The sequence below is a fragment of the Rhinoderma darwinii genome, chromosome 5, assembly GCF_050947455.1.
Source record: "Rhinoderma darwinii isolate aRhiDar2 chromosome 5, aRhiDar2.hap1, whole genome shotgun sequence".
Taxonomy (NCBI): domain Eukaryota; kingdom Metazoa; phylum Chordata; class Amphibia; order Anura; family Rhinodermatidae; genus Rhinoderma; species Rhinoderma darwinii.
Genome location: NC_134691.1, coordinates 130453474 through 130473790, shown reverse-complemented (window position 1 = coordinate 130473790; position 20317 = coordinate 130453474). Strand labels below are relative to the sequence as shown.

Below are 20317 nucleotides of genomic sequence, written 5' to 3'. Positions count from 1 at the left end.
CAAGGCGTAAAAAACGCCCCGTCGGAACAGAACGCAGTTTTTCCCATTGAAATCAATGGGCATATGTTTGTAGGCGTTCTGCTTCCGATTTTTCAGCCGTTTTTCAGGACGTTTACGGCCCGAAAAACGTCCGAAAATAGCCCGTGTGAACATACCCTTAGAAAAAATACTAAACAAGAATGTTTTTCATGGAAGGACGCCACCAAGGAAGCCGCAGTTGTCCAAAAAAAACCCATTGCGGCCTGTCTCAAGTTTGCCTGAAAACACCTAAATGTTCCACAATGCTTCCAAGAATAATTAACTATGGACAGATGAGACAAAAGTGGAACTTTTTAGAAAAAATGCTGTACCCCAACACCAAAACCTCATTGCAACTGTAAAGCACGGTGAAGGAAGCAAAATGGGTAGGGGCTGCTTTGCTGCCTCAGGGCCTGGACGCCTTGTGATCATTGAGGGAACAATGAATTCACAGGGGTCTCAACATTTTTTACAAGAGAATGTAAGGGCAGCAGTCCATGACCTCGAGCTGAAGAGATGTTGGGTGATGCAAAAGACAGTGGCCCAAAGTACACAAGTAAATCAACTTAAGTATAGTTTAAAAAGAAGATTTATGTTTTGGAATGGCCAAGTTAGAGCCCTGGCCTTAAAGGAGTTTCCCCATAATCCTTATTTATCACCTATTCACAGGCTAGGTGATAAATATCTGATCGGTGGGGGTCCGACCCCTGGAAGCCCCACCGATCACGAGAATGGGCTTACCTGGCTGCTCCTGGGAACCCCATAGGAATAGAGCAGTAGTGCACATACTCGACCACCGCTCCATTGATTTCTAGGGGGCTGCCGGGCGCTATCTTTGGCAGCCCCATAGAAACTACAGCTCCAGTGCTGTGGGACTCCCAGGAACAGCGAGGTAAGCCCAGTCTTGTTGTCGGTCGGGTCCCAGCAGTCGAACCCCCGCTGATCAGATATCTATCACCTATCCTGTTGATAGATGATAAATAATGATTATGGGAAAACCACTTTAACTCTATTGAGATGCTGTGACATGACCTGAAGAGGGCTTTGCACTCAAGGCATCCCAGAAATATTGATGAACTGAAACAAATTTACAGGGAGGAATGATCGAAAATTCTTCCGCACCGTACAACTGTTTGTATGTTATTAGTTTAGTTAGATTGTTGTTCTCTATAATTGTGACTTCAAGAACAACCAGACCACATTTTATTAGTTATCAATGCATAAATCCAGGTAATTCCAAAGGGTTCACATACTTTTTCCTGCAACTGTATAAAAGTCAGACATTGCTGCTGGAAGCTGTAAATCCCTGTGTATGAGGACAGAAGCTTCTTCAGAATCATGTTTAGTGACGTGTACCAGGAAAAATAAAATTGAGCCACCTTACCTGATGTCCAAAAGAGGCATGTAGTACTGTACTGTAGAGGTGCTACTAGAAGGGAAATCAGTGCATGCACCTCACTAATGCTGGGGTTTTACCAGAAAAATACCCCAAATCCTCCAGTCGATCGCTTGTTCCTACGATCAACAGTGTCTGTTGCAATGTAAGTTGAATGTGGTTTCAAGTGACAATGGCCCAGGAAACACTCGTATGTTGAAGATATTGTAACCTGAGGGACCACTGTATAACAATAGAACTTATAGTTACCTCTTCTTTCTCATGGAGCATAATGTGAGCTTTGAGACTGGCCACACGGGAGAACTTCTTGTTGCATGCTGGACACATGGGATAATCCATGTTATGTGTGGACTTATGAAGTGTAAGGTTAAACTCAATATTAAAAGATAATGGGCACTGATCACACCGATGAGGCTGCACAAAAAAGAAAAACCTATGTGATTAAACAACATCTTCAAATATAATAACAGACTCGTAAGACATTAGTGTCATCGTATGCCAAACATCCTAAGTACATGTTCACCAGCAACCGCATAGCGAAGTATTCACCAAAATGACCAAGCCCAATATACTGTAAGAATTAAAAAATGTACGGCTATGATCACAGCATACAAAATCTATTGAGCTCAACACGTCCATGATGTCAAAAGTATAATATTAATTGAGACAATATGAGAAAACACATTAAAATCATTAATACTCAACACAGCAAAGTGCCAATAAACGCCTATAACCAATATAAACTACTGTCTACTACTTGTTCTCACTGTGGTACATATATAGTGAGATCAGTATGCATCAACTTAAAGAGGCCCTGTCACCACATTATAAGTGTCCTATCTCCTATATAAGGAGATGGGCGCTGTAATGTAGGTGACAGTAATGCTTTTTATTTAAAAAAAACTATCTATTTTCACGTTAGGAGCGATTTTGGTTTATGCTAATGAGCTTTCTTAATGCACAAGTGGGCATATTTTTACTTTCGACCAAGTAGGCGTTGTACAGAGGAGTGCATGACACTGACCAATCGGCATCATGCACTCCTCTCCATTCATTTACACTGCACTAGCGATATAGTTATATCACTATGAGCAGCCTCATACACAAACCCTAACATTACTACAGTGTCCTGATAATGAATACACATGACCATCCAGCCTGGACGTCATGTGTACTCAGAATCCTGACACTTCTGAATCTTTTCTGTGAGATTCCGGCAAGTGAAACCAAATCTCGTTTAGCTCCGTAATCTCGCGAGATTTGGTTTCACTTGCCGTAGCAGTGACACGCCCCCTTGCCAGTTCGGCAGACAAAAGTACAAGACTGATCTTTCACAGTATTAATAATTTTACTAAGTTTGTGACATCGTCACTATTATTTATATATGATGATCTTGATCACTTTATTAAATATGCACAATATTGGAACTTTTATATTGTACTAATCTGGATGTTCGACTCCTCCCACAACGGGGGTGTATAAATACACTGATATGTCTGTTTTACGTTGCTTGACAAAGGCTGCATTGAGCAGCTGAAACGTTGCATCCTGCTGCACAGATGGGTGAGTAAAAATCCCTCTTTTTGATCTTTGGAGTGCTGCCTCTATTTATTTTTTTTGGTCACATGAAGAGTCATCCCAGGAGGATGAAACACAGACTCCTAGGTATAATATATTTCTTGTTTTTTGCAGTGGGATCGCTGCGAACCTGCCGCAAAAAATACAACAACTGCTATTAGATGTGGGATTTACATCCCCATTGAATTCAATAGGGAAATCCCGCAACAAAAAAGCAGCGTTTACGTAAATACCATTGACATGCTGCGGAATAAAACTCTGCACCGCAGGTCAATTTCTGAGAGTTTTTTCCGCTCAGTATTTACGCAGCGTGTGGAGGAGATTTGTTTTATATCATCCACTCTGCTGCTACTGTATTTTCTGCAGATTTTCCGCAACTAATTCCGTTGCGGAAAATCCGCAGTATTTACGCAACGTGTGAACTGGCCCTAATAGTAATTTTTTTTATTTTACAAAACTCATTGACATTTATACAAGAACACAGCTGGAAAGCAAAACGCTGCAACCGCAGCCTAAGACCATATAAATCAATCATGCATTATCCACTACACTAGATCGTGGGGGTCAGTGGAATTCTGGGATTCTTACCTTATCATTCTGCTCATGATCTCGCATGTGTTTTTGGTATTGCGTTTCTTTATTGAAAGTCAGCATGCATATATCACACTTGTGGGATGACCCATGGTAAGGGTAACTGGCATTCTCTGCATTAGCAGGCAAAACACCGTCTGCAAAGTTTTTCGTAAAAAGTGCGGGAGAAAATAGAGTGTCAGATTATCAAAGTGTTCTAGCATTGGTAGCAAGCATACGACACATTTGGGTACAATGAAACAGTCAATCAAAACAGAGCTAGAACATTATAGCCTCAAAAATACATGACATAATAAGGGCTCATCCACACGCTGTGGAATTGCGCGTCTTTTCCGTCTGTAATTTCGGACGTAAAAAACGCAGCAGAATACAGTAACAAATCTCATCCGCACGCCACGTAAAAATTACGAGCAGAAATTTACCTGCGGTGCGCATTTTTCGTATTGCAGCGTGTCAACTCCTGCTGCGGAAAGTGGCCAGTATTGCTGCGTTTCCCAGAGATGTCACCATCTCCCAAGAAATGCAGCAAAATACGCACAATTTTCTGCCATAAACACTGCAGAAAATGGTGCATTTTTGCCGCAGCTGAAAGTCTGCGAATTTTAACGGAATTGCTGTAGAAATTTTCTGCAAAAATTCCGTTGTGTGTGGACAAGCCCTAAGACTCCATTCACACCACATTTATGGGCCATGTCTGAAGGATGTGGCTGGTTATTGAAAAAAATGTGTCCAAACAAATCCTGTGGTTTCTATGGGCCCAACATGAGTTTTCTTTTCGCATACATTTGACAGATTAACCCCTTAATGGTTCAAATCCAACCAAGGACAACATCTGCATGGAGTTTGTATGTTCTCCTCGTGTTTGCGTGGGTTTCCTCCGTGTACTCTGGTTTCTTCCCACACCCCAAAAACATACCAATAGGGAATTTAGATTGTGAGCCCCAATGGGGACAGTAAAAAAAAAAAGAGGACCTCTGTACAGCGCTGCGTAATATGTTGGCACTATATAAGTAACTGAAATAAATAAATAAACCTATTTTGGCCTTAACCCCCAAGCTAGTTTGGACCTTAATGACCAAGCCAGATTTGTCAAATTTGGGATGTCTGACTTTATCAGAGAATAACTCTGTGAAAGTTTTGAATATCCAAGTAATTCTGACATTGTTTTTTCGTCACATGTTGTACTTTATTTTAGTGGTAAAAGTAGACTGATATGATTTGCGGAAATGAATAAAAAAAAAATAGGAAAATGTAAGAAATTTTGTAAAAATTAACATTTTTCCCTATTTTTAACTGCAATATGTCACATATGTACACACATACTATACACTTTTTTTAATTAAATATATATTTCCATCTCTTTACTCTATTTTGGCAGCACTTTTGAAAAAATAAAATAAATTTTCAGCAATTTAGAGGACTTACAAATTGAATAATCATTTTATACATTTTGAAGTACATTTTGTTTTCCTGCACCAAGCCAGGTTTACAGAGGCTCATAGGTCTCAGAATGATGGAAACCCCCACAAATGACCCCATTTAGAAAACTAGACCCCTTAAGGTATTTATCTAGGGGTATAGTTAGCATTTTGACCACACAGGCTTTTCACTAAATATATTGGAATTAGTCTGTAAAAATTAAAATCTACTTTTTTTCTGAAACAACATAGACATTTTTTATATTTACATGGAATAACGAAGAAAATGCACCCCAACATTTGTAAAGCAATGTCTCCCGATTACAACAATACCCCATATGTGGTAATAAATTGCTGTTTGGACCCATAGCAGGGCTCAGAAGGGAAGGAGCGCCATTTGGATTTTGGATTTCTGATTTTGCTGGAATGGTTTTCGGTGCTATGTCGCTTTTGCAAACGCCCTAGAGGGACTAAAACAGTGGAAACACCCCAAAAGTTACCCCATTTTGGAAAAACCTTCAAGGAATTTTTCTAGGGGTATAGTCAGCATTTAGACCCCACGGGTCTTTTGAAGAGTTTATTAGAATTAGGGCGCGAAAATTAATATCAAATTTTTTTCCAATAAAACGTTGAATTTTCTCATTTTCATAAGGGATAAAAGGAGGAAAAAACAACCATTTTTTATAAAGCAATTTCTCCCGAGTACGGAAATACCCCACTTGTGATCATACGTTTTTTTCATTAGAAATGAATTAACCCGTTCAGGACTGATCCATTTTTTGCTTTCTTATTTTAGATTTTTCACTCCCCGCTTTCCAAGAGCCATAACTTTTTTATTTTTCCATCAATAGAGTGGTGTGAGGGCTTATTTCTTGCGGGAGGAGCTGCAGTTTTTATTGTTACCATTTTTTGTTACATACAAATTTATTAAAAAGTATTAAAAAAAATTTTTTGAGCTAAGGTGACAAAAAAAAAAAAGCAGCGATTTTGGCGTTTTCAATTATTACATTTATTAAGGTGTTCACCGTGCGAATTAAATAATGGTATATTGTAATAGTTCAGACTTTTACGGACGTAGCGATACCAATTTTGTTCATTTTTTTACATTAGTTTAGAAGAAAAATTGGAAAAGGTGTTTTTTTAACTTTAAAAAAATAAATAAAATTCTCACTACTAATAACTATAATTCTTCTACACATTTTATTAATCCCCTTAGGGGACTTGCACCAGCGATCATTGGATCGCTGGTACAATACACTGCAATACTAATGTATTGCAGTATATTGTTATTCTTACAGGCTTCTGTAACAGAGCGATTGCTGTACCTGTCCGTTAGTCCCGGGTGTCAGCTGTAATGTACAGCCGACACCCTCAGCGTATGGAGCGGGCTCAGCACGTGAGCCGGCTCCATACATCAACCGCCGCACCATGATGGGCAATTAAGTCATAGTGCGCAAAGGGGTTAGTGCACAGCGGATGGTTCAAAGTGAAAATTGCAATTTTCCACTGATACGCCATTTTAGTGCATAATATGTTGTGCCCAGTTTGTGCCACAGAAGACAAATACCTCATAAAACGTTAAGCGGGTTCTCTCGGGTATGGCGACGCCATATGTGTGGGCGCAAACTGCTGCTTGGGCTCAGAAGGGAGGGAGCGCCATTTTACTTGGCAGTTGTTCTGTTTGGGGTTTTCCTGGTATTTCAGTTTATAATGTGGGGGCATATGTAATCTGTGCGGAGAACATCAGTGTATATGTAATCTGTGCGGAGAACATCAGGGTATATGTAAGCTTGGCGGAGTACATCAGGGTATATGTAAGCTTGGCGGAGTACATCAGGGTATATTTAATCTGTGCGGAGAACATCAGTGTATATGTAATCTGTGAGGAGTACATCAGTGTATATGTAATCTGTGAGGAGTACATCAGTGTATATGTAATCTGTGCGGAGAACATCAGTGTATATGTAATCTGTGCGGAGAACATCAGGGTGTATGTAAGCTGTGAGGAGTACATCAGGGTGTATGTAAGCTGTGAGGAGTACATCAGGGTAAATGTAAACTGTGCGGAGAACATCAGTGTATATGTAATCTGTGCGGAGAACATCAGTGTATATGTAATCTGTGAGGAGTACATCAGGGTATATGTAATCTGTGCGGAGAACATCAGTGTATATGTAATCTGTGCGGAGAACATCAGAGTATATGTAATCTGTGCGGAGAACATCAGGGTATATGTAAACTGTGCGGAGAACATCAGTGTATATGTAATCTGTGCGGAGAACATCAGTGTATATGTAATCTGTGCGGAGAACATCAGTGTATATGTAATCTGTGCGGAGAACATCAGTGTATATGTAATCTGTGCGGAGAACATCAGTGTATATGTAATATGTGCGGAGAACATCAGTGTATATGTAATCTGTGCGGAGAACATCAGGGTATATGTAAACTGTGCGGAGAACATCAGTGTATATGTAATCTGTGCGGAGAACATCAGTGTATATGTAATCTGTGCGGAGAACATCAGTGTATATGTAATCTGTGCGGAGAACATCAGTGTATATGTAATCTGTGCGGAGAACATCAGTGTATATGTAATCTGTGCGGAGAACATCAGTGTATATGTAATCTGTGCGGAGAACATCAGTGTATATGTAATCTGTGCGGAGAACATCAGTGTATATGTAATCTGTGCGGAGAACATCAGGGTATATGTAAACTGTGCGGAGAACATCAGTGTATATGTAATCTGTGCGGAGAACATCAGTGTATATGTAATCTGTGCGGAGAACATCAGTGTATATGTAATCTGTGCGGAGAACATCAGGGTATATGTAAACTGTGCGGAGAACATCAGTGTATATGTAATCTGTGCGGAGAACATCAGTGTATATGTAATCTGTGCGGAGAACATCAGTGTATATGTAATCTGTGCGGAGAACATCAGGGTATATGTAAACTGTGCGGAGAACATCAGTGTATATGTAATCTGTGCGGAGAACATCAGTGTATATGTAATCTGTGCGGAGAACATCAGTGTATATGTAATCTGTGCGGAGAACATCAGGGTATATGTAAACTGTGCGGAGAACATCAGGGTATATGTAATCTGTGCGGAGAACATCAGGGTATATGTAAACTGTGCGGAGTAAATCAGGGTGTATGTAAACTGGGCGTAGTACATCAGGGTATATGTAAGCTGGGCAGAGTACATCAGGGTATATGTAAGCTGGGCAGAGTACATCAAGGTATATGTAAGCTGGGGGGAATACATCAGGGTATATGTAAGCTGGGTGGAGTACATCAGGGTATATGTAAGCTGGGCGGAGTACATCAGGGTATATGTAAGCTGGGCAGAGTACATCAGGGTATATGTCAGCTGGGCGGAGTACATCAGGGTATATGTCAGCTGTGTGGAGTACATCAGGGTATATGTAAGCTGTGAGGAGTACATCAGGGTATATGTAAACTGGGCAGAGTACATCAGGGTATATGTAAGCTGGGCTGAGTATATCATGGTATATGTAAGCTGTGCGGAGTACATCAGGGTATACGTAAGCTGTGCGGAGTACATCAGGGTGTATGTAAGCTGTGCGGAGTACATCAGGGTATATGTAAGCTGGGCGTAGTACATCAGGGTATATGTAAGCTGTGCGGAGTACATCAGGGTATAATAAGAGGGTACAATAATGGGGTAAATAAATAATAATTCATAGATATGTGGCCGGTGTCGCACTGATAAATGGTGCCCAATCTTTTCCGCTTTTGGAACACTGCACATTTTGCACCGCCATATTCTGAGAGCCAGAACTTTTTTTTATTTTTTCACCACCGGAGCTGTGTGAGGGCTTATTTGTTGTGGGACAATCTGTAGTTTTCATTGGTACCATTTTGGGGTACATGCGATTTTTTTATCACTTTTTATTAATTTTTTTTGCAATCCTGACCAAAAACCAGGAATTCTGACTTTTTTTTTTTTTGCGGCGTTCACCGTACACTATAAAGGACATTTTTACTTTATTTTGCGGGTCGGTACGATTACGGCGATACCATATATATATAGGTTTTTTTTCCTTTTTTTAGCGCTTGCACAATAAAATGACTTATTTATAAAAAAAAAAAATTTCTGTGTCACCATATTCTGAGAGCCATAATTTTTTTATTTTTTAGTCAAAAAAGCTGTGTAAGGCCTCATTCACACGGCAGGGTTTCCCGGCCGGGTGCCGGCCGTTCATAAATCGGCCGGCACCCGGCTGCATTAGGAATAATAGACCCCTAATGGGGCTACTCACACAACCGATTTTTTGACGGCCGGGAAAACCGGCCGTCAAAAAATAGGACATGCTCTATTTTCGGCCGGTTACCCGGCCGCCCGGCTCCCATAGAAGTCTATGGGGCCGGGTAATACACGGCCATCACCGGAATGTGTCCCGAGTGATGGCCGGGTTTTCCGTCGCTTGCGCTCTATCTCCTCCTCCTCACAGCGCAGAGTGCATGTGAGGAGGAGTTGATGCCATTCGGACGAATGGCTGTACGCTGTACACTGTGTGGCAGGGCCGGGGTGTACAGCAGGTGGAGGGAGCGCTGCGCTGGCTCCCTTCCCCTGCTTGTTTTAAAAGCTCCCTGGCCCGGCGACACCTTCCACCTTTTCGGGGATTCCGCTCCTGGACAGAGCGCTTGATGTCTCTGTCCATATCTGGGCAGTGACATCAGGGGAAACTCCTGAAGCGGAATCCCCGAACACATGGGGATTCCCCTTCAGGAGTTGCCGCTGATGTCACTGTCCAGATCTGCCCGGCCCGGAACGGATGCAAAACTTTATGCAAACCGGCCGGGCAAAATGGCCGATTTTACCGGCCGACACTCGGGCTCGGGCGGGACCCGGTCGTGTGAATCCCGCCTAAGGGCTTGTTTATTGCGCTACGGAATTAAGTTTTTATCGGTACATGCGGCTTTTTTATCACTTTTTATTCTTTATTTTGGGAGGGGTGGTGACAAAAAAAAATTGCGATTCTGTCGTAGTTTTTATTGGTTTTTTTTGGGGTGTTCATCGTGCGTGAAAAATAACATTATAGTTTTATAGCTGGGGTCGTTATGAACGCGGTGATACCAAATATGTGTACTTTTTTAACGTGTTCAATTTTTTTCTATAATAAAAGTCTTACTATAGGAAAAAAAAGCGTTTTGTGTTTAAAAGAACTTAAATCATTTTTACACTTTTTTTAAAAAAACATTACTTATTTTTACTTGCCCCACTAGGGGACATTTAGACTTGCAGCTTTAATCGTTGCTAGAGTACATTACACTACACACGTAGTGTAATGTACTCTAACTGTCATTGTGACGTGACCGTCACTCTGACAGGAAGTCGAGGAGGACCGGCCGGAGGCTGCTCCTCCGAGGCTTCCGTACATGGCAACCCGGAAGCTATTGTCTAGCCTCCGATTGCCAAAACAAGCATCGGCAGCCCCCACAATCACTTTGTGGGGGCTGCCGATGTGCTTCAAAGCACTTAAATGCGGCGACAGGCAATCCGTCGCTGCACTTAAAGGGAATGTGTTGCTAATTTTTTTTGCTAAATTTTATTTTATTTTTTTTAGTTAAACAATTAGTGTATAGGTGATTAAACATTGTTCTAATTTTTTTTATTTTTTTCACGAGTCAGGAAATATTATAAATTAGATTCTAATTTATAATATTTCCCAGTGCTGGTCACTAGATGGAGCAATTCCCAAAATTGCAGCATTGCATGTGCTAAAGCAACCACATTGCTTTATGCTGCAAAATTTGGGAAAACTCACTCGCTCTAGCGAGTTCTCAGAATCCCCCCTCCTTTATCCTGGCTAGTGCCGGGAGAAACGAGGGGATTGAACGGTCAAACCTCCTACACTGTGCGTCGCCATTTTTTGAGCTAACACACAGTGTAGTAGGTTTACATACAGTAGTAAACACACACTAAAACACGAACATACATAGAAATAACTTACCTGCTCCTGCCGCCGCCGCTCCCTCCGATCCGTCTGCTACCGCCGCTCCAAGTGCACAAGTCCGGAAGCCGCGACCGGAAGTAGTAATCTTACTGTCCGGCCGCGACCTCCGGTCTACAGGAAAATGGCGCCGGACGGCGCGCAGTTCAACGGCGTACACCATAGTGGATGAAACGGGCCCCGTTCGCATTCACTATGGGACTGTAGCTGCCATATTCCATGTCTGTATGTGTCGTTAATCGACACATACAGAAATGGAAAAAAAATGGCAGCCCCCATAGGGAAGAAAAAGTTAAAAAATAAAAAAAAGTAAAACACAAACACACAAATAAATATAAAAGTTTTTAATAAAGCACTAAAATCAAACTGATGTAAAAAAAAAAATTTTCTTCATGACACTGTTCCTTTAAAGAGGCTCTGTCACCAGATTATAAGTGCCCTATCTCCTACATAATGTGATTGGCGCTGTAATGTAGATAACAGCAGTGTTTTTTATTTTGAAAAACGATCATTTTTGAGCAAGTTATGAGCTAGTTTAGATTTATGCTTATGAGTTTCTCAATGGACAACTGGGTGTGTTTTTACTTTTTACCAACTGGGCGTTGTACAGAGAAGTGTGTGACGCTGACCAATCAGTGACCAATCAGAGTCATACACTTCTCATTGTTCCAGCCCAGCATGATCAACAGCACAGTGTGATTGTGCAGTGAAAGAAGCTGGGCCGGAACAATGAGAAGTGTATGACGCTGATTGGTCACTGATTGGTCAGCGTCATACACTTCTCTGTACAACGCCCAGTTGGTAAAAAGTAAAAACACACCCAGTTGTCTATTAAGAAACTCATAAGCATAAATCTAAACTAGCTCATAACTTGCTCAAAAATTATCGTTTTTCAAAATAAAAACCACTGCTGTAATCTACATTACAGCGCCAATCACATTATGTAGGAGATAGGACACTTATAATCTGGTGACAGAGCCTCTTTAAGGGGTTAATTGCCGAAAGCAGCGGCGATGGTCCGCTGATCGGCAAGACTGATGTGACCGCTGTCTAGGACAGCTGTCAGCGCGCGCCTGTCACTCTGTGTTTACACAGACAGTTTGAAATACTGACGAAAATGAACATCATGGTGCGTGATCTAGCAGCCGACCATGACTTTCATTTTCATCCTAGGTCGGGAAAGGGTTAATGACCAAGCATTCTTTTTCGATTTTTAATCTTCGCATTCCAAAAGTTATGACTTTTATTTTTCTGTTGATATAGCCATCTGAGGGCTTGTTTTTTGCAGGACGAGTTGTATTTTTCAATGGCACCATTTTTGGCTGCATATAGATTCTTTTTATTAACTTTTTTTGGGAGGGAATCCGAAAAAAAAAAAAAAGAGGTATGCCAGCATTGTTTTCTTGCGTTTTCACTATGTGGCATAAATAACATATTCACTGTATTCTATGGATCAGTACAATTAGGCTATGTTCACACAGGGTATTTTGCCGAGTTTTTTGACGCGGAAACCGCGTCGCAAAACTCAGCAAAAACAGCCCGAGAACGCCTCCCATTGATTTCAATGGGAGGCGTCGGCGTCTTTTTCCCGCGAGCAGTAAAACTGCCTCGCGGGAAAAAGAAGCGACATGCCCTATCTTCGGGCACTTCCGCCTCTGACTTCCCATTGACTTCAATGGGAGGCAGGAGAAAGCGTATTTCTCGCTGTTTTATGCCCGCGGCGCTCAATGGCCGCGGGCGAAAAACTGCGCGATAATTGCCGCGAAAATTGGCGTGCAGGGAGAGGAATATCTGCCTCAAAGTTCCAAACGGAATTTTGAGGCAGATATTCCTCCCCCAAAATACTCCGTGTGAACATAGCCTTATGGTAAAACCAAGTACGTATAGCATAGATTTTATTTTTTACTACTTTTGCACAATAAAAACACTTTTAAGCAAAACATTTTTTTCCCTCAATTTAGCCGAGTGGCAACTGTTTTTTGTGGCACGAGGTGTAGCTTTCATACGTACTATTTTGGGGTACATGGGACATATTACATTTTATTAAAGTCGACTGCGCTATTGTTTCCGCAAAAAGAACGGAAACCTTACGCAGACAAACGGGAACCATTTGCAACGGAAGCATTACCATTAAAATCAATGGTAACGCAAACGGAAAGCTATAGTTTCCTCCGACGGAACCCAAACGTGGATATGAACGCACCCTTAGTTATGTCTGATTATATATAGTGCATGTCACAAAAGGGTTAATCAATAACATACACGTACCCCAAAATGAAAACTACAACTCGTCCTGCAAAAAAACAAGCCTCCAGCTACACGGACAGAAAAAAGTTTTTGCAAAAAAAATAGGCCTACAGCGCTTATGAAAAAACAATATTTACTCCCTTCTCGTAGACTTTTTCCTGTTCGTTGTAAAACAATAAAACTAAATTTTACATCGGCAGAAACTTGCTTTATTATATAGACACGGAGCAGCAGCAGTGCCGGTCCCATGTAGCAGGATGGTGGAGTGTATAGTAAGGTGCCAGTGAGTGACGTCGTGCAGCGTACAGACAGCACTAGATGAGGTACGGGCAACATACATAATAATAACATCGATGAGCGGGAGCCGCACGACTCGCAACCAAGCCGCGCACTGCTCCACTCATCTGCCGCAGTTTCTAGTCCGGGTGCTGCGTCCCCTCCCGTATCATTCCGCCCTGTCTCGGGACGAAGACGCCTCACACTCACAGCGCGGCCTCTCCACCATATCCGGGGACTATATACGCTGCTATACACACAAGTAACATGACGTACCGCCTGCCTATCTTCCTCACATCTACCGCAGTTCTGCATGTGCCCACACAATGTATTTTTTTACCTGCGCCTGATCCGTCCCCGGCCCGTGGTTTCGGGGGTCGGCCCCGCGGCATTTGTCCCGGATTATTTTTCCTTTCAGGTTAATGTCGCTTCTTCCTCTTTTTTCACAACGGCGGCGGAAGCAGCAGCATACACTGGAGGGAGGAGAAGGAAGAAGACGCGTCCGCGGCGGAGGAAGCAGAGAGGGGAGGAGTTATGGCCGCTGATGTCACTCTCGGGCAGCTGTACAGAACTCTGTGTTGTTAGTGCTGGCTGCTCGGTGTGGCGGCCATTTCTCTGGGCAACTTAGCGGGACGTTCAAGTCTTATGGATAAATGTTGCTTGGGCTGGGCTGGCGGGGAATGCTGGCAATTGTAGTCCCGCGAGTTAAAAGTAGCATAGGACGGCTTATAATTCTCAGCGGCCATGTTAACTAATGGCATTGCAGCCAAAGTTTATTGAATTAAAGGGACACTAGCCCTCATAACTATCTTATTTACTGGCAGTTGCCTGTTATCATCCATTTTAGTCTGAGAAGTCTTATTACCAGTGGCATAACTACCGCTATAGCAGCCGTAGCAGCTGCTACAGGGCCCGCAGCATGCGGGGGTACGGCCGCGCCGCCCCCCCATGGCCGGAGGCTCCACTAGCAGCCGCTATGGCAGCTACAGCGCGACACCACTGAAGGGGTTGTTCCTACAAAATACATGTTTCCCCTATCCACAGGATAGGGGATACATGTGGGATCGCTGGGACGCCCAGCAATAAGGAGAACGGGGGACCGAAAGTCCCCCGAAGTTCTCCATGACAAACCTCGGACTTCCGGGGGTCTGTCTGCAGCTCCAACTAAATGACTTGTGCATCGGTCGCACTTGTGCGCATGCGTGACCAGCGCTCCTTTCATTTTTATTGAACTGCGCAGACGCCGGAAGTCCGAGGTTCGGTACTTTCGGTCCCCCGTTCTCCTTATCGCTGCCAGCTATCACACATGTATCCCCTATCCTGTGGATAGGGGATGCATGTCTTTTGTAGGACAAACTATAGGCCGTTTTGTTTTGGGCGGGACGCTATATGGCGTTATCTACACGGGGGTTCTATACATCTGTATGCCGTTATCCACGGGGGTTCTGTATGGTGTTATCTACAGGGTGTTCAGTATGGCGTTATCTACAGGGGGGTCTGTATGGTGTTATCTATAGGGGGGGTTCTGTATGGCGTTATCTACAGGGGGGTCTGTATGGTGTTATCTACAGGGGGCTGTACGGCGTTATCTACAGGGCGGATTTGGGGCTGTAAGACGTTATCTACAGGGGGGCTCTAAGGCGTTATCTATAGGGGGGCTGTATGGCGTTATCTACTGGGGGGCTGTATGCCGTTATCTACAGGGGGCTGTATGGTGTTATCTACAGGGGGGATTTGGGGCTGTAAGGCGTTATCTACAGGGGGGCTGTAAGGCGTTATCTACAGGGGGATTCGGGGCTGTAAAACTTTATCTACAGGGGGCCTGTAATGCGTTATCTACAGGGGGCCTGTAATGCGTTATCTACAGGGGGCCTGTAATGCGTTATCTACAGGGGGCCTGTAATGCGTTATCTACAGGGGGCCTGTAATGCGTTATCTACAGGGGGCTGTGTATGGTGCTATCTACAGGGGGGCGCTGTGTGGTGCTATCTATAGGGGGTGCTGTGTGGTGGAATCTATAGGGAGGCACTATCTACATGGGGGGCTGGGTTGTGTGATACCCAGCGAAGGGGGGTCCCAGTCAAAAGTTTGCTCTGGGGCCCAGTCTTTCCTAGTTACGCCCCTTCTTATTACAGTATACTTCAATGAGATTACTGGCATGACATGTTGACCGCCATGGTCATTACTAACTTTGCATGTACACGTGATATACAAATTTTAAAATACATTTTTTAATGGTAGTCAATGGGGTGATGTATACAAATGATTGCTATTATTTTAGTTATTTACATAGGATATCCCCATTTAACCCAGCTGTGAACACTTTAACGGTGAACTAGTGTGTGCTTGTGTGCGCGCATCAGACGTGTAAGCATTGCAACATATACTTTATTATTTTTTTTCACATGAAAAAAAAACTACTTCCCTAGACGTGGACTGCAAGGAACTGTTTTGTTTTTCTTCCCCTAGAAACAACACAATTCCTGTCCACGGGCTGTGTCTGGCATGGGGCAGCACTTCGATAGCACACCCAGCCTATGGACAAGAGTGGCGCTGTTTCTGGGGGGGGGGGGGGGTTACGACGACTATTTTTTTCTAATTTTGGACAACCCCTTTTAAATATCTTTCTTCCAAGAGTTCTTGAGACTTGTATGTCCTATGCCCACAGAGATAGCATTGATTTAGGAGCGGGAGGACTAAAATGTTCGGTGCTAATACTAGAATACAGTTGGGCTGGTCACATGACGATGAGTCTTGTCATCATGTAGATAGACTGCGCCACTACTCCTCCGGTCCACTGGCAGCGCTGTAAAAATCTATTAAAATCTCCTAATCAGCGCGACGGGGAACCAGAACATATATTAGCAGTGTACTCACTCCTATACTGTATGAAGTACACGGCTAATCATTTTCAGTCCCCACATAACCCCTTTAAGGGCACGTTCACACGTGGCGGAATTTCACTTAAATTCCGCTGCGGACACTCCGCAGCGTTAATCCGCAGCGGAGCCGTTTCTCCATTGACTTTCACTTTAATTTAGCAGTGTTCGTTTACACGATGCGTACAATTCCGCTGCGGAGCATAGGCTGCGGAGCGGAATGTGGTGTCCGCAGCATGCTCTGTCTGTTGCGGAGCAGTGGCGGACTGGTTGCGGACTCATTGCGGAAGTTCTCCATTCACTTCAATGGAGAATCGAAATTCCGCAATGAAGTCCGCAGACGTTATGTGTGGTGCGGAGCGTAACTTGACATTTCTTCATTCTGGCTGGACCTATGTATTTCTAGGTCTACAGCCAGACTGAGGAAGTCAATGGGGCTCCCGTAATGACGGGAGCGTTGCTAGGAGACGTCTGTAAATAGTCACTGTCCAGGGTGCTGAAAGAGTTAAGCGATCGGCAGTAACTGTTTCTGCACCCGGGACAGTGACTACCGATCTCAATATACATGTATCTGTAAAAAAATATATAAGTTCATACTTACCGAGAACTCCCTGCGTCTGTCTCCAGTCCAGCCTCCCAGGATGACGTTTGAGTGTAATTGACGGCTGCAGCCAATCACAGGCCAAGCACAGGCTGCAGCGGTCACATGGACTGGCGCGTCATCCAGGGAGGTCGGGCTGGATGCCGAAAGAGGGACGCGTCACCAAGACAACGGCCGGTAAGTATGAAAATCGTTTACTTTCACTAGGGAAAGTGCTGGCCCTTCTCTCTATCCTGCACTGATAGGGAGAAGGGAAGCACTTTTCCCGCAGTCCGCAGCAGCTAGTCCGCATCAATGTACTGCACATTTTGTGCAGATCCGCAGCAGAATCTGCAACGCAGATTCTGTGCGGCATTGATGCGGACAGTTGCGGAGGAAATCCGCCACGTGTGGTCATGCCCTAACTGTTATCGTCCTATATGAAATGTACATAGCAGTTCTGCAGTTTTCTATGTAACTTCATGCTTGTTCATAGCAAGCATAAGGCCGGATTTACACGAGTGTGTGCATTTTGCGCGCGCAAAAAATGTGGCGTTTTGCACGCGCAAAAGGTACATAACAGCTCCGTGTGTCATCACCATATGATGCGTGGCTGCGAGATTTTCGCGCAGCCGCCATCATTATGACACTCCGTTTGTATGTTTGTAAACAAAAGCACCTGGTGCTTTTCTGTTTTCATTCATAGTTTTCACTGCTGTTGCGCGAATCACGCGTGTCAAAGGGAAGTGTTTCCGTGTGCTGCGCGTGATTTTCACGCACCCATTGACTTCAATGGGTGCGTGATGCGCAAACAACGCACAAATATCGGACATGTCGTGAGTTTTACGCAGCGGACACGCTGCGTAAAAATCACTGACTGTCTGAACGGCCCCATTGACTAACATAGGTCCGTGCGAGGCGCGTGAAAATCACGCGCGTTGCACGGACGTATATCACGTCCGTCTGAATAAGCCCTCACGCTGTATAGTATCACTATGTAGAATACTAGCTAATCCAACACTGACGTAATAATAATTAAATGAACATAATGTTATTTTAGGTATTTCCCATGAATATATTGCTTAAATAGTATGCCATTTTTCATAAATACATCTTCTATCATGACAGTTTTATTATCGGTCACCCTGAGGAGCTATAAAGATGATTTACATCCTGTTTGCCAAAAGTAAGACATAACGGTACATGTTATAAAGACGCATCACTAACTGATTTGCCAAGAATTTTCACTAGATTGAAGGTTGTAGAAATATTTCTGGAAATCTCATTGTTTTCATTTTTTTGAACCCACAAGAGGTCACCATAATACACGTATTGACCCATGCAAAAGATATGCTTTCATGTTTCAGATTTTCATTAATATCAAGAGCATTAACTGATACCCGTCTTATGATTGTAGATGTAATATAATAAAGGAAAAAGTCCACCCACCGTAATTCTGCCAATAAATAGTTATGCTCATATGCTCTTATTTTATTTATAGTAAAATCAATTATCTTCTGTAATTCTCCTCTTTTAAATTCAATGCCCAGAAGCCATAATTTTTCTTACTGACTTCTCTTTCGTTGCTTTGTGTGAAAAAGAGACCACAGCCTTATGCCTCATGCACATGACCGTAGCCATGTGCACGGCCGTGATTTTTGGGTCGGCCAACCGCGGAGTTGCACTCGCGAAGCCGCTCGCAAATCGCGGGCCGCGTCCATTATTTCCTATGAGCCTGGACCGCAGAACACAGCCGTAATAAGACAGTAATAAGACAGTGAAAACCATGGTCGTGTGCATGGGCCTATAGGAATGAATGGGGCCGCAATTCTCCCGTGGATTTTCGGGGGAATTGCGGCCGCAAAAGCACATTAGTGTGCATGGGGCCTTAGGCCTCATGCACATGACCGTAAGGGTTTGTACTGTCCGCAAATACGGATCTAACTGCTACGGATACACATCCGTAGCCGTGCGCAATTGCGGAAGCGCCCATAGACTTCTGTGTTGCAATTGCGGACAAGAATAGGACATGTTCTATATTTTGCGGGTCATTTCTACAGCACGGACACACATCTGTAAATATACTTAAAGGTGGCCGTGGCCAATAGAAATGAATGGATCCATAATTACAGATGAAAACTACGGTAGTATGCAGGGGGCCTAAAAGTAAACAGGTACAGATCAGCACTTTCTGAGTCTATATCAGAAAGATGTAATACTCCCCCTAGCTATGTGTCACATGGTCTGTTTCAATGCAGTGACCACAAGCTATTGAACGTATTCCTTTAAAAAAAACAAAAAAGTGATGAAATAGTCTATTCTGCTACATGTGGATTATTATGTAGACAAAACAAAAATTCTTTAACATGACTTTATTAAACCGTCTTTATAATATACAGTCATATTAGTCAAACATGTCAAGCCGAGTGTGCATGTTTATTGGAAGATTGGGGGGAGATAGCGGTCAGCCGAAAAACTGCCGAACCACTGTCTTATGTACAAGGCCAGATTTACAGGTTTTTTTTTTATTTGTGCAACTAGTTGTGCTCTGTACTCGAAGAAAAAAATATGGGGTTCCTAGATATAAGAATATACAATAGGTGTGGAGCATATTGCTTACCTCATGGCAGGGACTTTATAGAAAAGTGAAGGGAATCCACACCATGTCATCTTTTATAACAGATATGTTAAATTCTTATAAACCTGACTTTATTCATTTGAATGACCGGGCTGTAATACTATATTTCTGAATGGGAATTATTGTCTGCAGCTTCCCCTGGTGGTAATAGCAGAAGTGGTGACCAGCTGATCGCTGAGCTGTCTTCAATTTTTAGGGTAGGAACACACACAGCGTAAACACTGCAGATTTTCCGCAACAGAGCTTAAAGAGGCTCTGTCACCAGATTTTGCAACCCCTATCTGCTATTGCAGCAGATAGGCGCTGCAATGTAGATTACAGTAACGTTTTTATTTTTAAAAAACGAGCATTTTTGGCCAAGTTATGACCATTTTCGTATTTATGCAAATGAGGCTTGCAAAAGTACAACTGGGCGTGTTGAAAAGTAAAAGTACAACTGGGTGTGTATTATGTGCGTACATCGGGGCGTGTTTACTACTTTTACTAGCTGGGCGCTCTGATGAGAAGTATCATCCACTTCTCTTCAGAACGCCCAGCTTCTGGCAGTGCAGATCTGTGACGTCACTCACAGGTCCTGCATCGTGTCGGCACCAGAGGCTACAGTTGATTCTGCAGCAGCATCAGCATTTGCAGGTAAGTAGCTACATCGACTTACCTGCAAACGCCGATGCTGCTGCAGAATCATCTGTAGCCTCTGGTGCCGGTGTCC

At 43.3% G+C, this 20317-nt stretch overlaps 1 protein-coding gene across 3 annotated transcripts in view; it reads right to left on the bottom strand.

Annotated features, from left to right (window-relative positions):
- Nucleotides 1-14141, bottom strand: part of ZNF236 (zinc finger protein 236) — a 169765-nt gene extending 155624 nt beyond the window's left edge. For 2 of the 3 annotated variants that reach the window (XM_075826515.1, XM_075826516.1), the window contains exons 1-3: nt 13852-14138; nt 3581-3720; nt 1664-1828 (exon numbers count right to left, since the gene is read on the bottom strand). In XM_075826515.1, coding sequence (XP_075682630.1) covers nt 1664-1828; nt 3581-3720; nt 13852-13903 — 357 coding nt within the window. In that variant the 5' untranslated portion in view covers nt 13904-14138. Of the gene's footprint in view, nt 1-1663; nt 1829-3580; nt 3721-13851 lie in introns of all 3 variants that reach the window. The other variant, XM_075826517.1, reaches the window with a different exon arrangement.
- Between the last annotated feature and the right edge of the window lie 6176 nt (nt 14142-20317).